The 22,034-nt window shown below is 40.3% G+C and overlaps 1 protein-coding gene across 1 annotated transcript in view; it reads right to left on the reverse strand.

Annotated features, from left to right (window-relative positions):
• LOC149297899 (PRELI domain-containing protein 2-like) overlaps positions 1 to 18,976 on the reverse strand; it is a 43,823-nt gene extending 24,847 nt beyond the window's left edge. Inside the window, exons 1-3 of the mRNA XM_089488081.1 lie at positions 18,902 to 18,976; positions 5,869 to 5,926; positions 4,924 to 4,997 (exon numbers count right to left, since the gene is read on the reverse strand). Coding sequence (XP_089344207.1) covers positions 4,924 to 4,997; positions 5,869 to 5,926; positions 18,902 to 18,976 — 207 coding nt within the window. The remainder of the gene's footprint in view (positions 1 to 4,923; positions 4,998 to 5,868; positions 5,927 to 18,901) is intronic.
• Positions 18,977 to 22,034: the final 3,058 nt, after the last annotated feature.

Below are 22,034 nucleotides of genomic sequence, written 5' to 3' on the forward strand. Positions count from 1 at the left end.
TTATGTTTCTTGCTTGGTCTCCCTTTCCCTTGCTCCTTGCTCTGTCCCCCTTGCTTGCTATGTTTCTCCTGTACTCTGCTTAGCTTTCCATACTCCCAGCCTGCAGCATCATGCACATGATTCTACTGCTATGTCTCGTGCCTGCTCCAGGGTGCCTGCAGGATATCTCCAAGTTCTGGTTAACATCAGCTGCAATATCAGGGCGCTGGTATGTGGCTGCACAACCCTAGATGTCCACCTGGGAGAGTTCAGTCACTCTGCATAAGGCCCTGTCCTACTCCGCTACTGCTCAATAACTCCTGCACTCCATCTTTGGGCGCTCTGGGTCATTACAGTCGTCTGTTCCTGACATGACCCCAAACACACCTCCAAGACGACCATTGCCTTACTAAAGAAGCCGAGGGTAAAGGTGATGGACTGGCCAAGCATGTCTCCAGACTTAAACCCTATTGAGCATCTGTGGGGCATCCTCAAACAGAAGGTGGGGGAGCGCAAGGTCTCTAACATCCACCAGCTCTCTGATGTCGTCATGGAAGAGGACTCCATTTGCAACCTGTGAAGCTCTGGGGAACTTCATGCCCAAGAGGGTTACAGCAATACTGGAAAGTAATGGTGGCCACACAAAATAGACACTTTGGGCCCAATTTGGACATTTCCACTTAGGGGTTACTCACTTTTGTTGCCAAGGTGTTAGACATTAATGGCTGTGTGTTGAGTTATTTTGAGGGGACAGCAAATTTACTCGGTTATTCAGGCTGTACACTCACTACTTTACATTGTAGCAGAGTGTCATTTCTTCAGTGTTGTCACTCTGGCATATGTTGTCACATCATGAAAAGATATAATAAAATATTTACAAAAATGTAAGGGATGTACTCACTCTTGTAAGCTACTGTACATCATTTTACCCCATATATTTAATTTCATGGATTTATGTAGGGATGTGAACTGCAAGATGCAGGATACCAAAAAGCAATAAAATTGACCTAAACACAATTTAATCTGTTCCCATTGTCCACTATGAGCATACAAATTTATTTAGTCTTATACCCCCCCCCCCCTGTGTTCCACTCCTTTTATCTTCTTGGGCATCACCATTTAAGGCCCTGTGAGTTGCGGTCTAAAAATAACTATTACTTGATAATTTTGTCCCAAAATGTCTATACTGATAGCATTACTATTACATTTGCCCTTTACTACATGGAGTTAATTACAGCATATGTCTTGATCTCACATTAAAGGATCATTACATATTACGGTACAAAGGCAGCTATGAAATTCATTTCAGAAGTCAAGCTTTTACCAAAGTGTATAAATTATGAATAAAACAAAAGAAAATGTACAAAAAGACAATATAAGCAATGCATTCAAAAGCTATTGATGTGTATATAGGACAATAAACTGTATGCAATAATACCATGCCTATAATGAATACTATGCTTTCGTTTGTTAAGTTATCTTTACATGATATTTATGAAAATAAGAGCATGGTAATTTCAAATGCTCTTATGCATTAACTGAAAGAATGCTGTACACTAGTTCTTAGGTCATGATTTGTAAGAAATAGCACATACAAAGGAGTAGTCATACTGAGAGGGGGGGGGGGGGGGACTAAAGTCCATAGCAGATTTGATAACAGCGAAGTCTGCTTTGGGAGTAGTCGCTCCACAAACTGTGGATTAATGTTCACACGCTTTCTGAGTAGCCTCACGTTTAACCGTAGGGTCAGGTAACACACAGAGTATGAGCAACCAAGAAAATCTGTTCTTGCTTTCCCAACCGGTCCATAACTTCGAATGGGGACTTTGGGGCTACAGTATGCTTTAGTAGATGATCCACGAGTTCCTGTTAACAATTGGTCAAAATGACTTCACAAGCAGTAAGCCAAGCCTTGTATTCTATGTTGCGGGGAACCATCATAAATACATAGGGCACTGCATCTCTTCTCTCACACGCAGAATAAGAAGTGTTTGTTCAGAGGAAATAACATTTTAGAATGGTTAGATTCCTACAATCAAATCAGCAACCACCGCCTTCTACCCCATAAGTGAAAGTTGATTTTGAATTTCATGTTTGCAGGTCTAACTTAAAGGTTTTGCTGCGTTGCAAAAATATCATACAGAAGGAAAAGGCAGAGGCAAGAACGTCCAAATGAGCAAACAGGGGTAAAGAGGGTGATCCAAAGAAAGATGAAATGTTAAGATCTATGACAAGAAGAAGAATGAGCTGGAGGAAGGTAGAATGGATCAGTAACCAATAGGATTGTTGCATGTGAGCCAGTGGCTCACGGTGACCCCACTACATCTGGGAAATCTATAGTTCGACAAATAAAAAATGCTGATGTGCAGCTCCCTGCTTGACCATGTGTGATACAAGCCTACCCATACAGAGACAGTTCTAACATCTGCTAAAACCTCTACGAAGCTCGCACTTTGTTTTCAAGGTGTATGTATCTATTAACAGCTGCTCTGCCATCAGATGATAGCATTCCCCATCAACTTAGATACATTCCAAATATCATAATCAACTGCTTTGTAACAGTGTTTAGATGAAAGACTCTCTCTAAATGCAAATTATTTCTGTGTGTGACCTGGAGATATATGGGATGTGGAAAAAGAATCTGTATTCATCCTTGTAATTAGACTCAAGGATTAATAGTTAAGCAATGATGAAAGCTGACCGACTGCTGTTAGCGCTTGGTATTCATATGTACTCAATGACCTTAACAAATAATGGCGAGGTCATGCAAATGTTTAAAGATTTATGCAAACTGCTTAGTCCCCAGTCTGATTCCCTTTACTGCTAAAAGCTAAGTAAATTATCTGCCAATTCCATGATTCATTTCAAGCTCCTTCCAGCTGGTTACAGCCTATTTAAACTGATGGATTTCAACAGGCCCTGTTTGCCAACTGTTGCATGCAAGACATCGAGAGGCAAAACACTCCGATTAGATCGCACAGGCATCCCATACCTTCAGAATGGTCTTTTCCATGGCTTTTAAGGCACGGAGAAAAAAAAAAATGCAAACACAGAAACAGAGATGGGATGGCTGCAGTAGGTTACATTATTTAAAAAATATATATATTTTTTAAATATAAAACAATAATCAGCTAGTTTGAGATCATAAGCCATATAACAGACATGTATATACTGATTAAGGGAGAACAGCATAAAACTGGCCAAAGCTCCCTCAGCATACAATATGAAGGGCAAGTGTGTCATGAAAATACTCCTTCCTTTAAAGAGAACAAAGTTTGGGTATGATTGCTACAGTAACAAAAATGGGAATTCCACTATATTGAACCTTTATACTCCGTACAAGCTGTTTAACTATATAAATGAGATGAAATATAGCATAACATTGGGACAACTCAGTCCTCCTTGGGGGAGATCCCCCCCGATCAATACCCATTATTTAATGAATCAACCCCATATACAACAGCATAGCTATATACTATATATAAATCATAGTTGTATACTAGCATCTCCATAAGAAAACCAACATTTATATTTACACTCGCCTGTTACTTTATTAACCCTCTCCATTTTGAAAAATGCTGTTTCTTCAGAATACAGACCGGGGCGATTCTTTTCAGTGGAGAGTCTTATTTCAGCGTTTCTAGCCCATGCTCAAAAATGTACAACATTCTATCTTTCACAAGTGCTTCAGTTTCAAAGAATTTTTGTCTGCAAATTATTTCTAATAATTTTAATAGTTTCATTGTTTTCAGGGAACGTATAGGCTGAATAGTGGTACACACAATAAATCTTTAAGTACTTTCTAATCCCAAAAGATACTCTATGGCAGGTGTGGCAAGTTTTTTTCCCGCAGTGGGCCAATTGATCAGAAATGTATGCGTACATGGGCCGCACTCATTTTTCACTGAGAGAAAATACGGCCTTTTAGCTTTATAATGGATATTAATACAGGGTTAATATGGCAATAATGAAAAAAGCAGTGGACAAAAAGTTTTTTGATCAACCTTTATGAACCAGGACAGGCTCTGCCATGACGACACCCAAACACACACACACACCAGGACAGGCTCTGCCACACTGACACACACCAGGGCAGGCTCTGCCACACCAACACCCAAACACACCAGGGCAGGCTCTGCAACACCGACACCCAGACACACACACCAGGACAGTCTCTGCCACACCCAAACACACCAGGACAGACTCTGCCACACTGACACCCATCAGGAAGTTGTTTGTGTGCTTGCCCCCTTGTGTATTGAAGCCCCAGCCAAGACCTCCTTTAGTATTGATGTAATCCCCCCACACGCTTCTATATTGCCCCATGTGTATTTGTGCCCCGAGCCAGCCCCCTTTGTGCATTTATGCCCCCACACCCTTGTTTATTGATTTTTATGTAGTGCCCCAGCCATCCTCCGTCCCTTGTGTATTGATACCCCCACACTCTTTTGTACTGGTTAATGTAATGCCCCCATACCCATGTGTAAACAGCCACCCACCCCTTTTTGTATTGATTTATGCGATACCCCGACCACCCTTTTGTGTGCTTATAACCCTCAGCTGCCCCCTTTTTGTATTATTTGTCGCCTCAAGGCGGCCCTCCTTTGAATATGGGTCACCTTCCATCCATCACCCTAAGTATTTTTATTTTTTTTAAACACTTATTTTCTAAGTTGGCTTCCTTCCCCTGCAGACTGCTCTTCTCCCCATCACGAGGAACTCTTCCGCCCCCTTGAGTGTCACGTCGCATCCTTAAAGGGACAGGGCGAAGAGCCTCACCGGGGGGGGCATGGTGCCTGCATGCCGGCCGCTTCAAAATCATTAAGCAGTCGGCGGAGGAGGTTGGCCCACCGGGAAATCCAGCAGGCCACACGTTGGACGCCCCTGCTCTATGGGGAATACATCTACTGAGATAATCCTAAGAGACAACAAAGTTTAGCTTACCTTCCGTAAGAAGGACGGGATCACATTGTTACACGTTGCGATTCGCTTCCTGTAAACAATGCCTGTTGATGGGTCTATTTTAACAGAGAACAAAAAAAGATTGGGTTAAGAACGACATAGATTTGAAAGTTAGTTTTTAGAACTGACTAGGAAGGCACTAGAGGTTTAAAATATCCAAAGCGTTACAAAAAGCAGAAAGTGTGATGAACAATTAGTATAAATAATCAAATAAGAGAGATCAGTTGTGAGGGGTGTTTTTTTCTTGGACTTGCCTCCAAATTGTCCGACATAGAGGTTCACTAAGGGCGGCATTTACTTTTGGGGCTGCCTTAGTTCCCCCCTCTGCGGTCTCCGATACAATAAAATGTGCTAGAATATGACATCAGATCCAGGCACTTGAAGGGGTGCAAGCCGGCACAGCATCCACAGCATAAATATGCCAGTCGGGGAGTTTAAATCTCTCCCTTGTACCCAGCCCACTCTGCAGCGTGACACTGGGGGGGGTTTAATTACCTGATAGGGAGATCTGTGCCCTGGTTTGTACCAGGGGAACTGTTTCTACCCTAGACTGTATTCACTTACTAAGGACTACACTATACTTTTTTATACTTGCTTGGGGCAAACCAAGCATAACTTAGCAAATGAACACAGTCTAGCACCCTGGCACCTCAAGACCCGTCTAAATTGCATGCCAAAATAATGGAAAACGCCCAGCACTTTATGCTTCAAAAGCCTTTTGCTATACTAGTATCTTTATTGTATTTTCCACGGTTTTGCTCCTTACATAAAACGCCATGGACTGGCTGCACAGAATTGACTTGAGCATCTTTGAATCAAAGAAAACGTACTTTTTAAAATCTAGTTATTCAATTATAAAACATAATGTTCCAAATAAATGTATCTAAAGTCTAAATGAACCGCTGCATATTAAAAGAGGTTTCTTACCATTTTTCTCTTCCACTGTTTTGACGTCCGTGACATGTTTCTCCAGAGGAGTTGGATACTAAAGAAAAATTCAAAATTACTTTTCACCTTGCTGCTTTTAGTACAAGAACTGCCGAATTAGCAATAAATAGTTTTACAGATTCCTAACACTTTCAGGTGTCCAATCACTTTCAATGTACCACTTTTGTGAATGGAAACTAAAAATAATGTTTATTAAGATGGTACTCGCACGAGAACAAATATTTCTCCATTTCCTTGAGGTCACAAAATATATTTAGTTTAAAAACAATGTATTAGTGGGGTATGTTATTACTCTGTGGTAAAAGTTAAGCCATCTTATCTCGTAAAATTTAGAAAATGATAAAAAAAAAAAAAAAGAAAATCATGAAATTATACAGACAACCAAAATTATGTGATGTTAACCAAAGGAGGTCCCACAATATTTAATATAGATCAACCTGTAAAAGATGTAAAAAAGCCCCACAAATTTACCTTTAGAGGAAGCTGCAGCATCAGAGATGCAGTGCACCAATCCCTCTGTGGTTCCTACTGTTGGCTATTTGAAGCAGCCAATCGGTGGTAAGAAGGCACTACCACTAAAATCGATGGGACCACTTTCTGCATATGCAGGGGGTGTAACGCTTGCTCAAACCAGAGCTTGAGCTGGGCGGTGGTGAACAAAGTACACATACATGCACTTTAGAGGACAGAAGACATGTTTGGCCAAACACATCACCTGAAACCCTAGGAGCTGAGTGGCGGAGAAAAAGGCAAATGCACAAAGGGGGGATTCTGCAGAATCTCTACGTATTTGCAAAGGGGGTCAAAAAAGTAATTGGCCCACTGAACTAGCATTAAAGCGCACATAATGGCTGGAACGTGCAACAAACAGTCCATCTGAACATTTCAGTGGGTAAGTCCCTACTAGGTTTTTTAAGCCAAAGGAAATGTCCAAAAGGACGGCAGTTGGGTAGTTGCCTCATTTTTCCCCCCAAATCTGAGCATTTCTTGTAGTAAGCAGAACTATTTTTATCTATCACTTTATTACATATCATGGCATACAACATAGCAGCTGGCATAAGATAAAGAACTCTGCAGTCTACGCATGAAATTGAGAGGGTTTTATCCATTAACATTCTATAAAGGTGCTTGAGTTTATATTACAACAGGTTCTTTTCAGCAAAATCACACATGTATGGCATTTACATATTATCATGTAGATTGTGATGTTGAATGAAACCAGGATGCAATAACATACAGAAAATCCATGTAAAATAATAGAGTGAGATTCAGATTCTTTGTATCACACCAGGATGACACAGAGGACCAATCTAGGGTATATAACAAACTTGGGGTGGGTATTCAACATTAAAAATGTATATTGTATATGCATAAAACACACATATCTTTACTTAGACTTAAATATCTATATATTTTTATAGATTTTTGTCGATGTTGATGTGGATCCGGTTTTGTTTATGGACGCTACCCCAGTCAGTTGGTTGACATTGTTTAAGGTAGACCCAACTGATTAAGTGGGAAGCTTCCCAAATGTAAAAAGGCTGTTTGATAGGGATGAGATAGTGTGTGATATATTATCGTGGAACCTTACATTCTAAAAAAAACCAAAAAAAACCTGACACCCCATTTAGCAACAACAAGTTGTACGACTGGACTGTACATTGCAACTTTCAAACATCTTAAACGATGACATCTGTAATCATCATCTTGTTAAAGATCTCTGGATGGACTATTCCCTTAGATCAGGGGTGCTCAAACTGCGGCCCTCCAGCTGCTGCAGGACTACATCTCCCATACTCCTCAGCCAGCCCCTTAGCTGAAGGAGCATTATGGGAGATGTAGTCCTGCAGCAGCTGGAGGGCCGCAGTTTGAGCATCCCTGCCTTAGATGTTATGGTCAAAATCCCTGTGTCCCTCTTTTTCAGAACCTAAACATGTTTTTGGTATATGAGCGCTAAAACAATGGTCCACAACAATAAAAGTCAAAATAAAATGAAAAAAATTGCTTCTCCTGCCATTCGCTCAATTACATGATGTGCACCAAATGAGTGTATATGCTCCTGATAAACGTGTGTGTGTTTGTGTATATCATTTATTTGAGATAGATATCTATTATTAAAAAAACTCGTATAAATAAAATATAAGGGTTAAAGTTCACTTTAAAATACGAACAATATCAGGACTTGATGATTTGAACTGAAGGATCCATAGCTCATCCTGGCATCAGAGCAAATGTCATGCGGACACACACCTTGTCATAGAGAAAAGAACAACGGAATGATTCCCTGACTTTGTCAGCCTGCATTACCGTTACAGTTATATCTGACTAGAGTTTTGAAAAGGTCATGCGCTCATCCCCGACTAAGCAGCACATCATCCCTCTATGATACGCAACTTTATTCTTTGTTTTGGACCTCAGATGAAAATGACAAAACCAAATGTATCAGCCATGTTGGGCTGGTAACGATCAATGATGGCTACTGCATTGTAGAACTAACACGTCACTACCGGAATTTATGTACATATGACTTCTGGATGCCTTCCAACTTTCAATCCTGGAAACTGATGAATTTGTTAAATTTGAGTCCCGCGATGTAGGATAAAGTTATTTTAAAGATTTCAGTAATCTTAGCCAAAGGGCTTCAATTTGCACAGCAAACATGATTAACACGGTGGAAATCACATTTATATGCAAACATACTCTGTTAAAACGCAGAATGGAACCCTCGCGCTTTTCTTTAGAATTATTTTCATGGAAATATTTCTGGGCCTCATTTCATCAACGGATATACTGCCACCTAATGGCCACTTCCAAAATTATCTACTAATAAGTAACCAATTCACACAGCCAGCTAAGGGCAGCGAATGTGGCCAGAGGTGGTGGAAGCAGAAGGATTTGCTTTGTATATTAATAAAATGGATTACTGTCCATTTTGCGTTAGCTATGTGACTAAATAAACAGTGTACTATGACATACAAATCCTGGTCCAAACTCTAAACACGCCATTTAAGAGTGGCCAGATGGCAGGTTTGTAGCTGGATAGCGTATACTCTATATGTTTATTGGCCTAGACACCTGGCATATAGTAGATAGACATGTCCTCTCAGACAGAAGGGCTCCTACAATGAAATAAAGGTGACTGTTCAGGAAGTAACATCTCAGTCCAACTATTTATTGAATGCAAGACGTAAGTCAGTGATTGGTTTTAATTTATAATCAATTATGTCGACAGCTACGATGGGTTTAGGAGTCAGGTCTCCAGATCTGATACTTAACAGAACACCAAACCTTTAGTCACCTAGAAATTACTAATCTGACAGCACTATCCACATCCCTACTCCTACCCACTCACTGTACAGCGGGAAATATGTTCATCTCCTGATCTTGCTCCAAAGAAATAAAATTATCGGGGGACCGGACAGGTGTTAAGTTTCCTTTTAGCTGTAAGTAAAGAGCCAGTGGGGGTTAAGCGTAAAAAGTGATTCAGATGAAAAGTGGTCTTACTACCATAGCCAGGGCCAGTAGGTGCCCAACGGCGCTTTAAGACTAGGGGCCACTGATTGCATACATGCGACTGGCGGCTAGATACTCACTGCCGTATCTTATGGTTTTATGTAGCGTGTTGCCGCATATGTGTAGCCAGTGGCCACAAGCCACACAACCAGATCTGCTGTTGACGTTGTATTGGTAAAACATGCAGCCCTACTGGTCACCACCACCATATGGCCAGTCCGGGCCTAAACATAACTAATGGAACTGTCCGTACAGTAGGAAAAACAGACTCGTTGCTAAGGTGATAACACTATTAACTTACATATTAAGGGTCGTCTTTACACATAAAGGGGCCCAGACCAACTTCCCTGTGCCCACTCCTCAGGCCAATTAACTGAGTGGAGGTGCTAGACATCGGGTTAAGCAACAGGGGTGCATTGGATAAAAGAAAGCATTAGAGGTCTAGAAGGCAACAGTACAGACCTCCACCAGACTATGGCAGCGTACGATGAGGCCCCAAAGCCCAGAGCTGTGGACCCTATTGCCCCACAATCAAATAGCCCTGAATATAACCCTGGGTGTATCTTTGTGATGCTTGAAACATATTTCCTCATTAAAAGTATTCAAAATTAGCCAGCCTTCAAACCTGTAAGAATGCGCAAACTTGCAAAAAAGAGATCGATGCTTGTAACTATGCTACTGCGAGCTAACAAAATAAATAGAAGGGAAAAAAAAATTAAAAAAAAAAGATTTTTTTGTTATATGATCTTGACAAATTCATTTTGTCTTTCAAAATTATGTTTTAAGACCCGACTCTAAACCTTCTTTAGTAAATTTGAGATTTACTAAAGGGTAGGAGACAAGAACTCTTTAAATAAATAAAAAAGAAAAAAACACACACAGTTTGCTTTAATTGCCACACTTGCACGATTCTATACGTGGTGCATTTGCCATAGCAACCAATGCTGTTATTGCCATTTAGCACACTCATTTGTCTTAACAGAGATGTTAGCATATGCATTAGCTACCGCTTATGCTTTGAAGATATAAGACTTGCTGAGGTAAAGAGGTCTCTTAATTTTAAGAGCGTTCAGTAGCCTAAGGTGACAAAGTTTGCATTATTTTCCAAATCACGAATTCCCTATACTCAACTCGCCTTCTTTGTCCTTACTGTGCCTTCTAAGGCTGACATAAAACAACTGAATTTGATGCAGAATCCATATTTATTGTTAATCCTGATAATTCTGGTCTTCGGTGAAGAATTTTATATATAAAAAAGGTTTTGTTTTCGTGTCTAAATGATGTCGAATTTTAGCTTTGGTGATGTAGGTGGTACTTTAGAAGCGGAATCTAATCTGAGCGAATATGTTTTTGTAACCATATGAGTTGGACAGGACTTTGAGCGCTGGCACAAAGAGGGGTTACTGGCAATAAAGGAATTATGTTTTCGGGAAGTATGTCAGGTTTTAGTTATATGCGAGCAGCTAGCCCCACGCAGAGGAAATGAAGCACTTCATAGCCGACAGCATGGAGAGAGGGGATAATGCGATTCAGCGTGAGAACACAGTTAAGTTACTGCTGTTATTTTAAAGCCTAAAATGTCTATAATAATTATCCTCTTGCATTTGTTATGTACTTAGAAAGAAAAAAAAGACCTAAAACAGATTGTACTGTCACCAAGGTTTTTTCTTACAGAGTAGCTATCCAAATCATGCAAATCAATGATTAGAGATACTGCAAAGTGTGCCCCTACTACAACATTCATAATTTAGAGCCTAAAGTATTTCCTATGAATTTCTTTGTCTGACATAGACAGGGAAGGGCTGGCAATATTGAGCCAGAAGGACAGGTCTAGTTAAGTTGTCCAAAACAATCTGCGAGCCAATACCAGTCACGTAGCTAGGGGGCTACTGGAGCTGAAGCCTAGAATCTGGAGACTTTGGAGCTTAAGCAAGGGTCTCCAAACTACGGCCCATGGGTCTTTGATCGAGGCAAAGATCTTCCATCCACCATGCTTCTGCCTGTCGGTGTCACACCTGATATGACATCATATCTAGCACTGCTCCGACGGGCAGACACACACAGAGCAAGACCACACCGCAGACCTGGAGGCATGCTGCAAAAACTCAGAGGCTGGAGTCAGCAAGATAAAGTCAAAAATATGAATCAGGCATGCTGGTGGAGGATATGAAGCGGGAAAAAAGGCAGGCTATAGAGGTCGAGGGGGATGATTTTTGTGCAATGCTGGTTAATAATGATACAGACACATAAATACACTGTTTCTAATTGTACTGGTAGGTGCTGAGGTATGGGTACCAGCTGTACTCTCGTGTCCACAGGTATCTGGAGTCACACAGTTTCCATACCAGGGATAAACCTTTGAATGGTTTACAGGATTAAAAAATATCAGGAAAGACTACAGGGATTAGATGCATACATATAATTTAAGGAAGCTTTCGGTTACCGAGAGGGTGGTAGATAAGTGGAACAGCCTCCCAGTGGAAGTAACAGAGGCTAATATAGTGAGGGAATTTAGACAGGCACAGGATAGGGATAAAGCTATTCTGAACCCAACTGAAGACAAGACCAAGGAATGATTAAGGTCAGAGTCATTAGATCAGTAAAAATTGACCGACCAAATGGTTATTAATGGTTCTTATTTGTCATTAAATACTAGGTTTCTGTGTATCATTATAGATTGTCACAGTGTGTATGGAAATACATGTACATCCCCAGAAGGAACTACCGTATTTGCTCGATTATAACACGAGGTTTTTTTCAGAGCAAATGCTCTGAAAAAATACCCCTCGTCTTCTAATCGGGGTCGTCTTATAATCAGACCTCAAATTGGAAGCACCGGTAAGTGTGTGTGTGTGTGTGTGTTAAATGGGGGCATAGTGCATTTCTGGAATGCCTTATACCCCTATATGCCACTCTGGCACTTAGGGGGTTAAAAGGCATATTATGGGGCAGAGTGGCATATAGGGAGGTATAAGGCATTTCAGGAGGCAGAGTGGCGTTAAGGGGGCATTTAATAGAGCACTCTGCCTCCTGAAATGCCTTATACCTCCCTATATGCCACTCTGCCCCATAATATGCCTTTTAACCCCTTAAATGCCAGAGTGGCATATAGGGGTATAAGGCATTTGTGGAGGCAGAGTGCTCTATACAATGCCTTTTAACTCCCTTAATGCCACTCTGCCTCCTGGAATGCCTTATACCTCCCTATATGCCACTCTGCCCCATAATATGCATTTTAACCCCCTAAATGCCAGAATGGGATATAGGGGTATAAGGCATTTCTGGAGGCAGAGTGGCACATAGGGGGTTAAAAGGCATATTATGGGCCACAGTGCCATATTGGTGTCGCAAGCCTGGGGGCAGATGTGCGTAACTGGGGGACAGGTTGGAAAATACAAGGAAATAAAAACCAAAAAAATATTTTTCTCAATCATAGATTTTATTTAAAAAAATAGTTTACATGAATTAACATTTACTGGTAAAACTTTTTTCCTTTATCATAGATTACAATTGGCAACTAAACTGTGCCAATGACTTCAATGTTTGACGCATGACTCAAATGCTGCACTGATCACAGTGATCTCTTGTGAGTCCCTTCTTTCTAATGGCAGAAACACACACATATAATGCCAAGAGCTGAAAACAGCCAACAGCAAAGACAAATAACCTCCTCTAAGCCAACTACAACTAGCAAAGAACAGCCCAGCCACCTCCCAGCCATCTGCAGCCTTGTGTATGTCATGTACAGTGACACTGTATTAATTGTTACTTTTAGTAAATTGACTTATTTCAATCAAGACTGTATTGGTTTCCCCAACACAGAGGCTCTTAGAACAGCATTCTCTTTTTTTTTTTTTTTGCAAACTGACAGAGTTTTAACCTTTTCTGGAAACATTATATATTATAGGTAGACACATTTGTGCCTGAGAACTCTCTCCAGGTTTCACATGGAGGCTGTGAATCTCCAGCACAAAATCTTGGGACCATGCTTGCCCCCAGCCCTATTCCCATAAAAATTGGGGGGGGGGGTGTATTAAAACCCCACTTTTTAGAGAGAGTGGTAGATAAATAGAACCTCCCATCAAAAGCCATTGAGGCCAACATTATGAGGGAATTTAAATATGCACAAGATGGACATCTAAATATCTAAGACAGGACCAAGGACTGATTAAGGTTTGAGTCTTTACATTAGGAAAAACAGGCAGGTTAAATGGACCAAATGATTGGACCAAGTGGAAACATATGCACATATACACTTTCTCTCTCCTTCCACCTCCTATAATCCACGTAGGTTACATGGCTCTCCTTACCTGTCCTTTCCACATCCGCCCTGCCTTGCACAGGGCCCTGTCTACACTTCACCTCATACAATCTCTTCAAGCTGCCACTGTGCCACTGCCCTACTACTATGAGGTAACGCAATGCTCAAAATGTGCCACGCATCCAAATTAGCATACCTCTGTGGATTTTCAGAAAAAGTTTAACTTCTTAAGCTCACTAACTTTACTATACATTAAAAAGGGCCAGCTTTGGTTATTCATGTGAAAAGGGATGAGCTACTCATGAAAAACACAGATTTAATCATTTCAGGTATCCACAGTGGGACATCCACAGTTGAGGTGTAGCTGGAGTTGGGGAGGGTCAGGACTGCTGATTACCCGATCCAAAGATCCACCTTGTAACATTTACTCTCATAGAATCGTGAGGTGGATCAATGGGAGCTGTGAGACCACAGACCTCCATTAATCCTACAGGTCCATGGTTAGGTCAGGGTAGATCAGAGGTTGTCCCTAAGTGGCCCATGATCTCCACTACCGGCAGAAGTGACACAGTGGGGCAGCTTGGCAGGGCAGTAGTACAGTGCCTAAAAACTGTTAGATTCCTGGAAAAAAAATCAATTTCTTTGGCAGCTACGACTTATAACTGTGATGCAAATGCATTATCATACCTGGGTGTTTCTTATGAATTGGTCAGAACCAATGGGCATCAGCAAAAAGAAATACAATGTCAATAATATGCATCTGATTAAAGTTCTGTCCCACCTAGTCTGCTGAACCAAATGCAGCATTGAAAACATAGTGTATCTACTGAGATACACCTTATTTTCAGTAGTCATCTGATGAAGTCTGCATGTGTTATTTTTGCTGGAACACTTGTCATGTGATAAAAATGCTGACAGGTTTTAGCCACAAGCAAAAAAGTGTTATTAAACTTATCTGAGCATGTTTTTGCAGCTAGAAAAAATATGATTATAAAATGACAGATCTGCTAAGGTTCCTTTACTTAGCTTCCTAGAAAGTAACACCACCTTTTCAAGCTCATGAATATAAAAGAATTATAAAATGATAGATACAGTATGTTTCTTTAAAGTAGCAGTTTTGTGTCCTACCAATGATGGATCCATATTTAAGTAATTTGAATACTTTAATACACATTTCCTAATCTAAAAGAAAAAGAGCCTTGCCCTCCTTCACCACCTGTGTTTCACGTAAGTTTTAGATGTTTAAAGCAGTCTCTAGAGGGAAGTGCTTACATTTAAATTAATGGGAGCGCATTTTGGGTCCTATAAAAATCCCTGCAACTCTTGTACAAGCTAGCACTGGGGCTGCTGGGGCATACCCCACATGTGAATTACTGAGCAAGAGATGGGATGGGACGAGATGGGATGGGATGCATTATCTGCTCCAACTTCTCCAGGTCACTGCGGGTCGTGGGAGCAACATTGCAGAGCGTCCCACTCCCTGCCAAAAATTGTGTGTGTCCCGTGAGGTCGGTGGGACCTCCTATAAGGGGAGCTCTGGGTAGCCGAAGCCAGATAGTTCCCAGGTATCTCTTCAAGGAAAATAGCTTAGAGGGAAAGGAGAAGAGAATATATGCATAGAGCTTATTCTCATGAATCCTTCTATGTAAAACAAAAACAAATAACCAAACTCCTAGATTCTAGCAGCAGCTTCCTATTTGGTGAAGTGAAGACGCTGTCAACCCCCAATGAACTGAATTTATCTCCTAGCTTTATTGTCTTTTATGGACTGTAACATGACACACGCATCTATGCATTGATTGAAGAGATATTTTCACAGTCAGATACCCTTAGCACAATTCCAGAAAAAAAAAAAATTTTTACCAAGAGGATATAATATCATAGGTAACAATCGCTTGCCAATGAATCCTTCCTACATCCTCTTGGCATCTTTGCAATGTAAGCCAGTAAAATAATTATTTCTGAATGTAATATAATCCGATCTCAAATTTAAAATGAAAAAAAAATCTTAAGAATGAAGTTTCAATTAAAATAACTTCATAGCCATATGTTTCTACATGGTCTTTCATAAATTCTACGCTCTTGGATGCTACCAGTGTTACCAATGACCATTTCTCTTAACACAATAATCAGCTGTCTGATAAAAAATGAATAGGTAATAGTTTAGAGGGCCACCAGGATTCATTAAATTCGTTTTTATTAGGGATACACCGAAATGAAAATTCTGGACTGAAATTCAGCATTCACTTGGCCGAAATCGAAAACGACCCCCCCCACCTTTAAAATATAACCACACTTTTATTAAAAGTAACACACCAAAATAGGACAAAGAAAAATCAATAACACACACTAATATATATATATATATATATATATATATATATATATATATAAACAGCAATCACACTCCTATCATGCCCAGATTCAAGCATGTACTGGTTGCCTGGACATGATGTTCTCATTGTGTGTTTACAAGTTCCACAGGGGCCCTGCTGCTTCCCTCTGTGTTGCTTGCACTCTGTGTGAACAACTTCTCTTGTTCCCTTCCTTTGCCGATAAAGCCCTTTTGGGCATATATGTTTCGGCCACCGATATATCAGTGCATCCCTACAGTCAATTTATTACCCAGATGCACCTCTGCGTAATGACATGACTGCATTCTGAAATTCTTTGAAAGATCCCTTTGGTTCCACTGCAGTCCGATAAGTTGCACTTTCTGCAAAAAATCTAGTGCATTCTGTGGTATATAGGGCGACACAGCTCTCGAGATTGGTAAATTAGGAGAATGTCTAGGGGCATGCATAGGTTTAGGTGCATGACCAAGAACATGTTATATAGTGTAACAACAACTTGTAAACACGCAATTAGAATATTGGATATGAGAATGAGAAGAGGTGAGGAAGAAGAAAGAGAAACATGGAACGTGGAAACATGGATTTTGTCTGTCTTTGTAGTATAATCTGCATTCACAACCACAGGAGCACTCAGTTTTACAGTGTTTCCCCAGAGGCACACAATACAAATATCAAACCCTGTTCCCAAAAGGTTCATGACGATCTATCATTCTGTCTTGCTCCATATAGCTGCATCATCCCCTATAGCCCTTGTTTTCTGTCCTGAGAGAGTGAACTGCTCATAGGAGACACATTTTGATGCCCAGTACCACTACTGAAAGGTTGGAAATGGCCACCAGCAAAAATACATTTTGCACAACTGTCTTTGCTACGTATCCCTCTGCGTCCACTGAAACTTTCTGAACAAAAGCTTTTGTTGTTTCCTTTGTAAAATGTTAAAGGTAACCTCTCAAGGCAAGATTATTTAAGTCTTCACTGTGCTCAAGCCTCACCCAACCAGACCACAGACCAAACAAGGAAGTGACATGCTCTGAAATATGCTGTGTTTCTTCTATTCTCCCGACATTCCTACATATTATATACTGTACACTATCATCACACTCAGACACCCATTCTCTAACATGCTTAATCTTTTCAACTGTCTTTCTACATTCTTATAAACATGCATACATCTTTATTTTTGTGTCTCTTATTGTTGTTATTGGCGTTTGTGTCAGGCACAGTTACCTTTACTGTTGGGTTGCTGGCTTTTTCTGATTTTATACACACAGCTGGATGTATGGAGTTACAATGTTAAAGAGTTATGAGTTTGAAACTATACTCAGACAATATACCGTATTTGATATGCCTTTTAACCCCCCTATATGCCACTCTGGTATATAAGGTATTTCTGGAGGCAGAGTCGCATATAAGGGGTTAAAAGGCATATCATGGGGCACAGTGGCATATAGGAGGGTATAAGGCATTTCTGGAGGGAGAGTAGCATATAGTGGGTTAAAAGGCATATCATGGGGCACAGTGGCATATAGGAGGGTATAAGGCATTTCTGGAGGCAGAGTAGCATATAGTGGGTTAAAAGGCATATCATGGGGCAGAGTAGCATATAGGATGGTATCAGGCATATCAGGGAGGCAGAGTGGCATTTAGGGGGGTATAGGGCATTTCTGGGGGCAGAGTGGCAAGCCATAGGGCAGATGTGCATAACTGGAGGGCAGGTTGGCAAACAAAAGGAAATAAAACCAAAATTTTTTTTCTCAATCATAGCTTTTATAAAATATGAAAAAATAATTTACATTAATTTTTACTAGTAAAACTTTTTTCCTATAGGGTAGTATTATATTCAGGCTTTTTCTTTTTTCCCTAAATGAATATTCAGATTTTGGGGGGTCATCTTATAAATCGAGAAAATACGGTATTAAATCTGAAGAAGGGAACAATGCTATTTGATCGCTTATGACATTCTGCATCTTACATGAATACTCTTCTGCGTAACTATTTTGGCCCACTAAAAAGGTGTAATCGGATGGAAACCCTTCCCAGAAGAGTAGAGGCTGTAATATCCGCAAAGTGGGTTGGGGGGCAACTTCATATTAATGCCCATGGGTGTCTAACAAATCAACGTATGTGTGATGGTCAGGTGTCCACATACTTCTGATCATATAGTGTATATAAGTGATATGTGAGCATATATATTTAAGCATAGCAGGTAGCTATCCCACCTTGGTGATGTAATCTGGCCAGAGCATAACATGATCATGTTGCTGACCACTTTTTGGAAACTATTCTAAATTAGGTATATATTTTCACTAAGAAAAGCCTCTATACTTAATCTTAAAAATACTTTAAACTTTTTTTTAAAAAATTAAAATATTGGAAATGGGGTAAATTGTAACCCCCAAAAATAATAATGGATGGATAACTAAAATAAACTTTAGACTATTGCTAAACAAAAATCACACACACTAAAACATATTATAAAGTGATCAATACAATCATATAGTGATTCAAGGTACATGAAGCGAGTGTGTCATTGTTTTCTAACTGCTTAGCTGTTTTGGGATATAAACACCCCACATATTATGTATTCAGGCATTTTAGTGGGATCTCCTCTAAATCATTGCTCTGTGCCAGATTCTTAGAAAGGGACAGATGCAGTAAGTAATTAAATGCATGAATGAGCATAAACAGCGTGTCTTTTGAATAAAAGGGGGTGTGACCGAATGTGACAGGGCAGCGTGGGTTTTAAACAAAGAAAGCAGATCGTATTGGCAGTGTGGGGGTGGGAACAGATCACAGATTAGTAGAGAGTGGGTTATGATAACTAAAGCATAATAAATAACTCCGGACCACCCACATGGACACTTCCTTTAACCCCATCACTCACCTTATTAAGGTAGCTGGTCACTACCTGCTGGAATGGGTAGGGATAAACCTTCCTGACCTCGACAGCGACCCCCATCCTTCTGCATCCAAGCAACTACAGCTGCCCCCAGAGACCCCCTTCTTTCCTCTCCGCACACCCACTGTCCTTTCACTCCTTCTGCTATACACTTACGGTGCCATGTTTTTTGAAGCCCTTCCTTTGAATAACTTTATTAGTCAAACGCTTGAACATACACGTATACTGAAAGCAACCCAGCGGCTGAGATTAAGTGGCAGGCAGATGTGTCTGTGTTGGAACATTAGTGTTATAAATAAAACGGTGTGTTTATTCAATAGATTTTCTGCAGAGGAAAATATTTGGGTTGTAAATGTATACAATGTGTATTCCTTGGCTTTAAATCAGTGGCTACAGTGCCTCACGAGGAATGTTACAATGTCCTTGAGATCACAAGGGTGCTCGAGATAAAAGCAAGAGGTTTATATATATATATATATATATATATATATATATATATGCTATATATCTATCTATCATATATACATAAAGGTTAGTATGCTGTTTGTCATGGACTCTTGTGTCTAACTGTGGCCTTTTAACCTCTAGTTCTCTAACACCAGTTAGTCACCCAGTTCTGGCCTGAAAACCAGCAGCTAATAAATCACAGGCAGTGATGTATACAGGCGTAGGTCGACTTGGCCTATGCCTAGGCCGGCAGGTCCAAAGGGGTGACAGCCTCAAAGCCAACGGCAGATAGCCCTCTTGGGAGATAGGGCCTCCCCTGGTGTCCCGCTGCTTAATGGGCCAGTTACACTGCAGAGGTCAGCACAGCCTTCATAGTCTCCATTAGAAGATGCTGTCATATAATGTCATATCCCAGCGCTCCGTGTCTTAAGGGCATGGTCCGCCTTTTAATCCAAGGAAGGTGCTGAGGGGCGCTGTTCTAGGTAGTGCCTAAGGCAGCACAGAAGGAAAATACACTTCTAATCACAGGTCTGCAGCCACGCACATCTAGTAGGCAGTAACAAGCTAAAGCATACGTCAGTCGCCCGCAAATAAAAACCAAGTTTGGGGCACTGCTGGGCACAGACACACCAGGCATTTGCATGGCGTTCCAGTTGACCAGTCTGGGCCTGCACTCTGATTTAATGTCTGCTGTGTGCCGAGGAGCATAGGTAAGCCCTTCCAGAGACTAAGAGAATTGAAAGCGCAAGCTGCCTAAGCGGCGCGCTAATTGTCCATTGCTGGACATTAGTTATATAATAAGGGTCACTAAAAGGTCAGGATAGTTAAGGCATAAAGTTTTGGTGGGCTAGGCTAGCTAAATCTAATTCTAGGTTACTGGGCAGGCAGTTTATTTAGCGCAGCTGATTGGTTTATCAGCTGTGCTGCAGCACGAGGTTTGATTGGGCTTTCTGTGCGGCGGGAAAAATAAGCACAGCTGATTGGTACAGTCAGCTGTGCTTACAGCGTGAGGCAACTGTAAAATAAATAAATAGCTGCTCGCAGGGTGATTAAATTCACCTCAAGAAAAATCTTCAAGGAGCTGTTGCTGAGCAAGCGTCCCACCCCCCCTCCCTTTTGTTTTAAATGTAAGGTATGTAATATGTTATATTGTCGTAGTTTTATAAGGGGTAAAGGTCGCCTCTGTGTTGAGGTGGACAGAGGCTTGGTGTTACACAATCTGGCTGAGAAAAGGGGCGGATTGTATTTGGTGTATTATTTATAAGAAGTTATTTGGTTATTACGTTAAATTGTTTGTGTTGTTAATGCCTCTTATACCCTTTTAAATAAAGCTACGGCCAATTTTATCCAATTTACAATTCTGTGTCTGTGGTTATTTTATTGATTTGTTAGGTCTTAATATGTACATGCAATGGACAATGTAATTCAACAATAACTCTTGTGAGGTTGTCCCTATATGCCATCAGGCTTTGCTTGAAGGTACAGGTTAACATCTCGTACACCCTCACCAACAAAGAATGTATATTTTAAAAGTACTTTGTAAGCATTCTTTAACTGTAAGAAAAAAGGCTATTCCCCCCATCTCTGTCTCATTAGACCCCTGGAAAGATCATTCAAAGCACTGAACTGGCTGGCAGTCGGTATACCACACGTGCACTTTTAAGCAGGAGGTCGGTGGTGGAAACAAAGTATGATGAATCCCTCCATACATTTGCAGTGGGGAAAAAAGTTAAAAGTGACCCCAGCTATCATACAAAAATATTTTTGGGATAATTATTATGTTTTAAGACTATCTACTGCAGAAATGTTCAAATACCAGGAACCAGAAAGCCTTGGCTCCAAGGTTCTTAGATCCGACTCCTACCGTTTTGCTCTCTGTAGTTGGACCTCTTTCCACCAGCTAAGAAATTATGTAGCTGGATTTTGGATTGTTATGTTTGGCTCCTAACCTCTGCACAAGGTTTTTCAACACTGATCTACTGGCAAAATTAAAGTAAAGTACCTGTTTTGGTTTTTTTTACATCGGAGGGAGAGACAATTGTATTTGTGTTAGCGTTTCATTTGAGTAGATGGAAGCTGACATATAAATCAATAGACAAAACCATAATTTTGTTTTCAGGTGGCAGTGAAAGATATCATGTTTGTACTGCTGTCCCTGTCTTTCAACAATCCAACAAGTATGTCACTGAGAAATGCTACACAGTTTACTTGCGACTTCCTCTTATCAGCTCCAATTGCATAACAATGAATGTGCTGGAATGCCGACAACATTTGCTCTCCCTGCTTTTCTATGGAACTGGCTTAAGTGACATTGTAACTAAACAGCAAAATACGGAGCGCATATATATGAGGGAAAGAAAAATAAAACACAATAGTGTAATATGTAAAAATCACAATATAAAATATGATATTATTATTAAATAACAATATTATATTGTGATTTTTATTTTATATTGTGATTTTTACATATTACACTATTGTGTTTTATTTTTCTTTCCCTCATATATATGCGCTCCGTATTTTGCTGTTTGGTTGTATATACACTTTGAGGAAGAGTGGTTTTGGAAGCTGCTATTTTGAGGGAAGTATTTATTTATTTTGTTATTATTACACACGTGAGATTTTTGTTTTTTTCTTCTTTTAAGTGACATTGTACACTTTGGTGTTGGAA

The sequence above is a fragment of the Sceloporus occidentalis genome, unplaced genomic scaffold (assembly GCF_023333645.1).
Source record: "Sceloporus occidentalis isolate IW3139 unplaced genomic scaffold, rSceOcc1.0.p SCAF_36, whole genome shotgun sequence".
Classification (NCBI taxonomy): Eukaryota; Metazoa; Chordata; class Lepidosauria; order Squamata; family Phrynosomatidae; genus Sceloporus; species Sceloporus occidentalis.